The following is a 10338-nucleotide window of genomic DNA, read 5'->3' on the forward strand; positions in this document are numbered from 1 at the left end:
TATATATATATATATATGTCTGTTTTGCAATATTTAGGCAAAATGTTGCTGCTCATTAATTCAGTAGATTCCCATGAGTCTTACATAGATGCTTGATGTCACATTAGAAATGTTATCCTCCCACCCTAAATCCATCATGTCAGTTTTATACAGGGACATTTGGAAAGAAACCATATGAAACAGATTTTTCTCACGTCTTTGGGTATGACAAAGGAAAGTCTCTGTCGTTTCGGGCGCTGATGGTGTATGTACCTCCTTCACCTTGGGTCATCACACTGAAGGGAAGTTTAAAAGTTTCCCCTGGCTCAACACTGCTTTCCACTGCAGCCTTGAGAAAGAAGAATCACGGCACATTGTTAGGGAGGACCGGTTTCTATCTTTACACACCAAAATATATTTTAATGTTCTTACATACAATACTAGACACAGAGTGTATGTTTTTTATTCAATTGTGGAAACTTGGTATACTACATATGATCAGGAGGATGCATTTCTGCAGTTCAGTGTCAAATCGTAGCTGACACTGAACTGGCAACGGCTTCCAGACATTGCTTAATAGCTTTTAAAGGCCTTCTGTTGTTCTAAGAATGTTCACTTACCAATTTTTTTTATTTGCAGAATATGTTGCCATGGTTAAATACAAGTATGTCTACTAAGAAGAAAATGGGCTAAAAATGTCTAAAGGAAAACTGTAAATGGCCTTGTATAATATTTTGCATAAACACTTTAAAACATTAAAAAGTTGATTTGCTTGCTTGAAGCAACATTTTAAGATATATATTATTGAAAACTTTCACATTTCACACTTCACATAACCTCATCCTTTTAATCTGAATTTACTCTCCTTTTTACTGATGCCATCAGTCACACGGATGTATTTGGAGGATGTGAAGAGATACTGCAAGAACAGACCTGGATATTAACTTTGGAGACAGACATCTGGGTGGTAGACTGTCTCTGAAAATCGCTGCTAGACACTGTGTCCTTTCCTTTCAGGATGAGCACAAACTCCCCCTCAGGAACGGCAGCGACCGTGACCAGGATCTCTCCATTCCCCATGTCAGTCATTGTGCCATTGGTTACAACCTCTGGACCAGACATTGTTACCAAGCCAACCTCTTTGATAGTTGTTGACGTTGGACCTTTTCTTCCTATTACTGAGAGCATCAGGGTGGCAGGCTGATCTGTTATTTTATTTGAAAAGAAATTTGTTTTAGTTTTGTTTTACTTGTAGGAAATTATTATTATTTCCTACATTTGTAAAAATACAAGATAGAGATTACAAATTTATCTCAGGAAGAACTCTAAACTTCAATAAATACATTTTAATATTTCACTTTAGATGACTGCACATACAATAAATGCGGAACTGTGCGGTGTACCTGCTCGTGGACGTCCGCTGAGTACTGCATAGCCTGAGTGAGGTCCTGCGAACTTTTCGACAAAGTCATAGATAAAGGTAATTGTGCTCTGGCCTGGAAACAAAAAGAAAAAAAATTCAGAATAGATCTGGTGCTTTAACTTCATTTAGGAGTAAAAAAAGAAAGATGAACAAGTATACGGTGTGTGACCTGTGACTTTGAGTGTGTATGGCTGACTGGATTTGATGTTGATCTGCCAGGTTCCTGACTGCTTGTCAGCATACAGACGGATTCTCCTGAGGTTACCGACTGTGTTGATGGTTCCCAGTTTACCACTGGCTTCAGTGTCAGTCTGGGTAACACCTATAAATGTGAAACATGCAACATTAGTCAGTGTGGTTACTCTCAGAGAACAGACAGGCACTCTTTTAGTTTTATCTGAGATTTTCTTTAAAAGTGAGTTACCAGCAGGATTGGTCAATGTGAAAGTTAGTGATGTTCCTGTGATGTAGATAGTGATGTTTTTCAGAGATTCATCCAACGCAAAAGGGAAAGTCTCTTGCCCTGCAACAGCAGCTCTCTGAAGCACTGTTACCTGCCAAAAGGATGGATAATTCATCTCATAATTCTTTAAACCAGTTCAATCACTTCCAGACTAATACATGTAAATAATCCTACCAGAGCAGAAGTTGAGGTGTCAAGGATAATATCTGTAGCCTGAGGAAGTTGGGACTTGGACACCTGGATAGCCTGGCCTCCAGATGCCAAAGCCAAGTCCTTATAGTCTCCAAAGGAGGAACTTGCTAGAGACCGCCGCCGCCTCCTGCTTGACCCTGTCATAAAGAATGAGACCTATGGAAAGGAGATCATGGAAATATTAGAACCTCCATCTCCCTCACTGTGTAGATTTGCTATGTTTACGTCATCGTTAAGTGCTTTTTGATGTTTACCGTTGACTTGGTGCTCCTCATGAGAGCAATGATTGTGTCTTTCAGGGCAATGTCTTTGGCTATAGCATCAGTGAAAACATAGATGTTGGATGAGGAAGGGGCTCCAGTGAGAGCCAGCTGAAAGAATGAAAAGTACAAAGTGACCATTCACAGTTTCTTTTAATGCTTCCAATAGGAGTGCACCGATTACAGTTTTTTGACTGATCGCTGATTACCGATCTTTAAAAAGCCTCACCTGCTGATTACGATTTTGGCCGATACCAATGAAATGTTGCTAAAATTAGCAAAAAAGTCACTGAGTTGGCAACAGTGGGGCGAATATTGCAAAGGTGGGCCGGTCTGTCAGTCAAGCCTCTCTCACGGGAGAGCAGGGGAGGACAGTGGCTGATTTTTGCTGAGGTAGATAAACTCGGAGGATAAGATCGGCTCTTCATATTTAAGTATCAGCCTATCATTCATCCCCCAAAATTAAGAAAATCGCCACAGATAAATCAGCTGGCCGATAAATAGGTGCACTGCTATCTCCCAGTTGAAATTTTAAAACGTCACAGTCAGTTCATGTACCTGAAGTCCTGATAGGCACATCTCTGGTGTGTCTCCACCACCTGCTGCTTTAAGCTTGGAGATTTCTCTTTTCATTTTGTCAGCATCAGTTGTCCTGATCATAGGTCCAAACTCTACAAATACACGCATAATTGAGCGAAGCACAGAGACTAATCTGAAAGCATCTCCATTTAGGATTAGTAAGGTAAAATTGCTCATACCTGGGTCATTAAAGGGCACGAGGATGTACTCAGATGGTTCATCCTGTGTTCCCTTTTTGCTGTCAATGATTTTATACATAACCGACCTAGCTGCTTCAATATCATCTGACATGCTGCCGGTGGTGTCGATGACAAAGCACACCACAGATGAACGAGCAATCCCCATCATTCTATGAGAAAAGACAAGCATATTTTTTTAATTGCAAAATTTTCTTTCAGGCAGTTTTGTACGCTGACATACCATAATAACTACCTGCCTAATGTGTTCATTCACCATTTGCTGCCAAAACAGCTCTAATCAGTCAAGGCATGGGTTCCTATAGAGCCCAGAAAGACAGCTGTGATTTGAGGCTCCAAGATGTTAATAGCCAATCCTCTATGTTCTCCAAGTCTGAAGGTGAAGCCTGCATGTATTGGACTTGTCTATATAGTCAAACTCAGATGTTTGATTGAACATCTGAGTATGTAGACAGGAAGTCAACTTTCAAGCTTCCCAAAGCATTTCTGAGCTATATTTACTCATCTTGAAGAATGGACCAAGCGGGCCATCCATATCCCTTGGCTGCTCACGACTCTGAATTTTTGCTTGGGTTCTGACATACTCTACTGACTAATACGTAGGATTAAGTGTTACTTACTTCCCCAGTCAGTGATTCTAAGGTTATGTCTGTTTAGTGTATTATGTCATTTTTTTTATCTTTAAATCTTGCAATACCTCAAAAAGTCATGGTTGCCTGAAGCCAAACGAATGTCTTCTAGCAGCTGGAGGCTGGCGGCTACTGCTGCATTTACAGCAGCATCATGAAATTCCTTATTGTCAGAGCGGCGCTCGTCTTTGCTGATGCCTCCTCGAGGAACTGTGGTGCTGGTGAGATCAGATTCACCTCCATGGCTACATTTCCCTAAAACAGAACAGGAGGGAAAAGATAAACTGGGTCATAATAAACACTTATCTGCGGAGTATTGAAATAACTTTTAAACATTAATAGTGTCTTCAAGAATTTAGATACAATTTGACTTGGAGAAAAGACTGCACATTAGTTTTTCATGCTAAGTGAAGAAAGGAATAAAATTCTGTGCTGCATTTTAAGATTTCTCTTCTTTTTTGCAGGACCATGTCAAAAAGACAGCATTCAGACTTCTATAAGATTTTGCATGGTTGTATTCAGACAGAGTACTTAACAGTGAATCAGTGGATGTTCCACATTTTGCTGGAGTTGCTAAACAACAAACTTTGATAAATCTTTGTTTAACTTTGTTACTACTCTTGGACTGGATGATTGTGCTGTTTTAGATTTGTTGTAAATATGAGATAATATACCTTTAGGTTTTTGAGAAGAAAAGATTCCCATGTAGCCTGATGTGAGTTTCTTCTCTTTCAGGATGTTGGGGAGAATCTGATTAGGACATTTTTTATTGGCACAGTCACTGCAGGTTGGAGTGTTCACATCTGCACAAAAGAAAAAAAAAGATGGCTGTGGAATTTCACAATTTTTAAATTCAATTTTGTCAGATGAATAATTGCAAAAACACTTGCTAATTTACTTCATTGGCTAAATGGTTCTGAAGACTTCCTAAGCCACAAGTAAGCAATCTTTGCACTTTGGACACCTGAGTGTTTTTCAGGAGAGGATGACGCAGTTTGTTCTCTTTAAGACACTTCACCCAACCCTTCACTCAAATACCATAAAGAAAATGCCCTTCTTTATGGTATTTCAACACTTTTACCTGCCAGGTTCTCTAGAGGCAGATCTGGTCTTATGAGGTTGACATATGGTTCTGTGTATCCCAGTTCCACCCAGTTGCTGTGGCTGTAGAAATCCTGAGAATCAACATAAATATTCATGCCATGTAAAATCAGCTGGCCCATAAAAAATTGCATCTCATTTACACTCATATTATAGCATCCTTTTGAACTATCTTTAAAGCATTTAAACCTTTTTCCTCTTCTGAATATGTTTTTTTTTATATGTTACACATGAAACAATTGAAAAAAAAAGTACTATAGACATTAGACATACGGTATATGTACTAGCCTGTCTTATGTTATCATTTTGAGCTATTTATTTTTAATATTTAGTGTCATTTGACCCCTCTCACCTGTACTGTGTGCAGGACTCTGCCAAGTGTTTCCCTGGCAGCCTTGAAGTTCTCCTTCTGAATGTTGGCCTTGATGGCCACTACGCCCTCAGTGATTAGTCCACGTCCCTCTAAGAAAGCTTCAGAGTTGAAGTGATGTGGCGGACTGGAGTTTGGAGAAATGTTCAATGCAAATATTTTACTGGATGCGTACATTTTAATTCAAACTTCTTTCCACGGTATTTTTCTTCCCACTGTACCTGTTCACCAAGTCACGGTCCACCAGGCCGTTCTGGGTGTAGATCTCTTGAAGAGCTGAGTGGAACTTGGCACCAGAGACATCTCCTGGTGCGGTGGGACCCAGACAGGCCTGCACTAACTCTCCTGGAGAAGAACCCTAAAGTTCAGAAGAAGTCAAAAGATAATAATTAAGAGAGTGGATAACAACAATGCAAGAAGTTAAATAGTCATTTCTCCTCTTCTTCATTACACAATTTTCATAATGTAAAAATGTAACTTTTGGGGAGAAGCAAAGGAACACCCTGTTACATTAACTCCTGCTATTTGCATTGCAGTTAGTCATGATTGGAGTTAAGTTTCTCTTTGCTGTCAAATGGGAGGTAAGATTCTGAGACGTCACAAAATGTAACAGAGACAGTTGTAAAGTGACTGAAATAGACTTTGAATAGTTTTATAACGCTTTACGCTGTATTACTTGTGGCCAGGATTGAGTAAGAGATGTTCCTGAACAATTACACATTAACCTGAATCTTTCTTTTACAAGATGATTGTCAGTCATGATCTTACAGATTGCTAGTTTGAAACAGGCATCTTGATTTCGTCTTTACTGAGTCAGGCACAAATGTTGTAACCATCCTCTTAAATGCTCAGTGAGATTTTTAGGAACTTTTTCAAGTCTAAACTGTGATGCACAATGAAACAACCAAAGATCTCAGAGATAAAAGTGGAGATTTTTATCGAAGCAGAGACAAGGATATTTGTTGTTTTCATGACTGGAATCAAAATAGTGAAAATGATCAAGAGTGCATGTTTAAAGTGAAGGATAAATTAATACAAAGACATTAAAGAAAATAACACATGCAAAAGAACTGTGACTAAACTAAAATAAGGAGTTAGTTTATTGAGTCACTTAAAAGAACATCAATAAGCCTTCATGAATATTTATAATTGTTGTCATAAAGCGTCATTCGGTAAATTATGACACTTTTAATACAAAGTTGACATTATTCAAAATGTCTTTGTTATGACAACTGGACATTCCGTCCCACCGGGAGGAGGCCTCGGGGAAGACCCAGGACACGCTGGAGGGATTATGTCTCTGGCTGGGGAGAGGGAAGTCTGGGCCTCCCTTCTGAAGCTGCTGCCCYCGCGACCCGACCCCGGATAAGCGGAAGAAAATGGATGGATGGATGGATGGATGAACTTGACATTTACCAAGAAATGATTACTGGTATAAATTTGTTATAAATTATTACTGATTACACTTTAAAAATTAGGTAACTTTATGTTATTAAAGGTAAAGTTTAAACAATAATGATTTCAAACAGTAATGGGTGTGTTCTCTTATTTTTACTGCCTATAAAATGGACAATAAAATGTGATGTCAGAGTCCTCAGTTTCTATATGTTGGCTAACAGTTTTAGTGTTATTGCATGTGCTTTTTCTTCCTTCCTACCGTAGGTTTGAACTCATGACCGGCTGCATCAGCCACCGCCCGGCACGTCTCTGCTACTTTTTGCAGCAGGGCCGTCCCAGTAATGCTGACGTGAGTGGATGCCCCTCCCCCGATCGGAACAAAGGCCAAGGCAGGGGACATGAGAGTCAAAGTCAGCAAGACTGCACCCAGCAGTGAAGTCATGATGATTCTAGAGAGATGAATAGAAACCATTTAATTATTAAATAGGACAGGAGTAAGTCTGAATTCTGTAAGTCTGAATAATATTTCCTCATGTTGAATATAGGGAAGTAAAATTTTTCAGAAGAATAAATGCAACAGTTCAATATCATTATGCAAGGAACTGTGACAGGAAAAATAAGCAAGTCAATAGATCTCTTTACATGAACAATATATGTATATAGCCCTGTCTCAGTAACACATATTGCTCAATGACGATTTGTCCCAGAATTTATTGCAATAAACAATATAGTTGATTTGAGACCATTTTCAAGTAATATATCGGTAATGGCATTATAATGCAAGAGCACATTCTGAAATATCAACAAACTTTAAATTCTAATAAACATTTAACACTGGAACATTTTAAAATAAACAAAACAACAGAACAGCAAATAAAATGAATTGTGAAGTCTTTGTAAAAGCTTGTCCTTCAAATAAAGGGCTAGTTAAGACCAATGCATCAGACTTAAGTTTTTTGTCTGCAAGAGAAAAAGAGGAATACAATAAATCATGCAAATGCAAATTATTGAGCTTGTTTTAATTTGTCATGCAATTAATTGATTTATTGTCTATTGTGACAGGCCTAATTATATATTTTATTTCCACAACACTGAAAGCTGTTCAGTTCAGAAATGTGAGATAAAAAAGAGACAGATACAGAAAATCATTCAACCAGTTTCTGCTCACAGCCAACCTGGTATCCTGGTCCTTCGCTCATTTTATCCTGTACTAGTTACTAACAAGTGTCTCAATAAACATGACCTTGAATAGGAAAAGAGCCACATAGGCAAAGTGATTATAATTATTCTAAATGTTTCAAATAGATATGAAAAACAAATACTTAAAATACATATATGATTGGGTGAAATACTTCATCCTTCATACCTTAAAGTAAAAAAAGTTATAAGACTGAAGACTAAATTAGACGCTGTTCCTGTAGACTTGTGACAAATTATACACTCTAAAATATCACATTACTAAAATAACTTTGGTTATTAGTATTATTGAGAAAAAGCAAGAGGCTATGAAAAGGCACATATTACTACAGAATCAATAAATTTTAGCTCATACCTGAATAATTTCCAACAGCTTCCTCCCCCCCAAAACGTAAAGCAGAGTTTCACTGTTCACAGCTTTATATATACAGAATTTTGCAATGACAGGGTGGAGATTGGCTCACACCTACATGACTAAAATCAGACTTCCAGGAAGCTGTTAAGTTTGACTTCCTGACTTAACAAAACTTGATTCTGTCATCAAACTATTACAGCTTTAGGAATATTTTCAGTGTCGTGTAAAAAATAATGATTGAATAACTGTGTACCCTTTGATTCATTAAATTAATGTTGTGAGTAAATATGTCTTCATGCAAAGCTTGAGACAAATGTGGGGCATGTCAGATATGGCTGATTTACCAAGGCATGCAGAAAACTGAATTGTTAATTTATTTGGTTCACATTGGATTATATATGGAAGGCTGTTACTTATATTAGGCTTTGCCATGCTGTTTTGATTTGAAACAAATTTTAAAAACCAAAAAAAAAAAGTGAATAAAACAAAATCTATTTTGGTGTTAATAACCATTAAGTGTCAATGTCTGCTATGCTCTAATAAATTATAGGATAGAGAAGACTGGATAAGATTAATTTAAATAAAATAAGATAAGCTTAAAAACGTTTATCTCCATAAAAATTGACATTTGGTTTTGGAGATCCTATATGCAATTTTTAACTATCTAGTTTAAATAAAATTTTATGTAACCTATATTCTTGTTTTGTTACATAATTTAACCCATTGGTTTCATTTAATTTTGGAAAGCTTTAATATATTTTTTATGAGGCTACTTCACTTGTTCTTCGCCTTTAGCTTTTCCCTCCAGGGATTATTGCAGTGAAGCATCTGTCTCCATTTAGACCTTTGCACCCTCAACTAACATTATGTCCTCTTGCACCACAAAAATTCCATTTCCGATCAGTTTTTATTTATCTTGTTTGGTTGCAAAATCCAGATAGTCTTTACAGTTTTATAATGTTCTGGGAAATGCAAAACTTCTTTCCGTGACCTAAAAATCTTTGGACAACAAGATAACAAGAAAATTACATCCATCACAATTTTCTCCTCCTTGGCTTGTTATTCCAAAGTGCAATTCAGCAATAGGTACAAGTACCCAGCAAAAGGGAGTGGAGCATGACTAATGGTTTGTAAGATAAAGACATATGTGCCAGAAATTATATAAGTCACAATTCAATTCAAACACAGTTCCAAAATATTTAATTGATCCAAAAATAAAATGTTAGATCTGGAAACACAGACAAAGAACAGAGAAGATGTGAGTAAGTTTTATCTCGCGAGGAGAGCGTTGAGGGAGGATTGCCCAGTTACAATCAATCAATCAAGACTCTGGGGCTTTCCCTGTGCTTCAACCTCTTTTGTTGTCATCAACTGCCTGAGGGGTGGGGAATGTGCAGTTTCAAGCATATTCCAGTTAACACAGATCAAGTCAACCCAAAACAATAAGAACACTGTATGCGTTGAGCCAAGCTTATCAGGAAATAAGCAGACAGCGTCTGGCTGGAGCGTCCACTCCCTGCACCAGCAATCACCTCTGCTGCTTTCTTTCCGAGTCTTCTGCACACAGTAACACGGTTAAATGGAAAGAAACACAAAGCATATATAATGTCTTAGTAAGCAGAGTATATCTAAGATAGATCCAACATGGAATTAAATGTTGTTGTAGCTCATATTGCTGGGTTGAAGACATGTGACCCGGATAACACGCAAAATTCAGATGGGGGTCAGGAAGTGGATTTTTCCAGTTCGAAATAGAGCAAAATGGATCATAGTGAGTATGCTGGTGCCTTAAACAGGCTGGCACAGGGGAGGGCTCTCAAAAAAATACACATTTAGGATTTGATCTATATTGCCTCCCAAAGCCTGGAAGCATACAATTATTTTATTTCAGGTTGGGTCAACCATTTAGGATCAGAAGAAGCATGGCTGTCGACTTGTTTCTGCCAGGGTGAAAAGTGAGTTGTGCTATTTTAAGTAATTAGTCTATGACAACAATGCTACTGCTAACGCAAACAATAAGCTAACCCTTCTTATTTCTATGTGCTTGGATCTACTTGTAAAAAATGTATTTAGCTTCTATAAACCCAAATTCATGCTGGAGTTGCATGTTGTACTGTATTTCTACAGTGTTGGTCAACCATTCGTACTTAGTAATACTTGGCTTTCTAAGTTACCATCCAATAAAATATATATAT

The 10338-nt window shown here is 37.7% G+C and overlaps 1 protein-coding gene across 4 annotated transcripts in view; it reads right to left on the reverse strand.

The window, feature by feature from the left end:
• vwa11 (von Willebrand factor A domain containing 11) overlaps nt 1–10338 on the reverse strand; it is a 48274-nt gene that overhangs the window by 2317 nt on the left and 35619 nt on the right. For 2 of the 4 annotated variants that reach the window (XM_017306045.1, XM_008407907.2), the window contains exons 2-16: nt 6851–7040; nt 5415–5551; nt 5176–5320; nt 4804–4897; nt 4397–4525; nt 3791–3977; nt 3076–3245; nt 2876–2988; nt 2312–2428; nt 2040–2213; nt 1827–1956; nt 1572–1724; nt 1383–1475; nt 913–1184; nt 195–328 (exon numbers count right to left, since the gene is read on the reverse strand). In XM_017306045.1, the coding sequence (XP_017161534.1) occupies nt 195–328; nt 913–1184; nt 1383–1475; nt 1572–1724; nt 1827–1956; nt 2040–2213; nt 2312–2428; nt 2876–2988; nt 3076–3245; nt 3791–3977; nt 4397–4525; nt 4804–4897; nt 5176–5320; nt 5415–5551; nt 6851–7033 (2231 nt within the window). In that variant the 5' untranslated portion in view covers nt 7034–7040. Of the gene's footprint in view, nt 1–194; nt 329–912; nt 1185–1382; nt 1476–1571; nt 1725–1826; nt 1957–2039; nt 2214–2311; nt 2429–2875; nt 2989–3075; nt 3246–3790; nt 3978–4396; nt 4526–4803; nt 4898–5175; nt 5321–5414; nt 5552–6850; nt 7079–8143; nt 8167–10338 lie in introns of those variants that run through there. The other 2 variants (XM_008407914.2, XM_008407897.2) reach the window with 2 other exon arrangements.

This window comes from Poecilia reticulata, linkage group LG1 (genome assembly GCF_000633615.1).
Source record: "Poecilia reticulata strain Guanapo linkage group LG1, Guppy_female_1.0+MT, whole genome shotgun sequence".
Taxonomy (NCBI): Eukaryota; Metazoa; Chordata; class Actinopteri; order Cyprinodontiformes; family Poeciliidae; genus Poecilia; species Poecilia reticulata.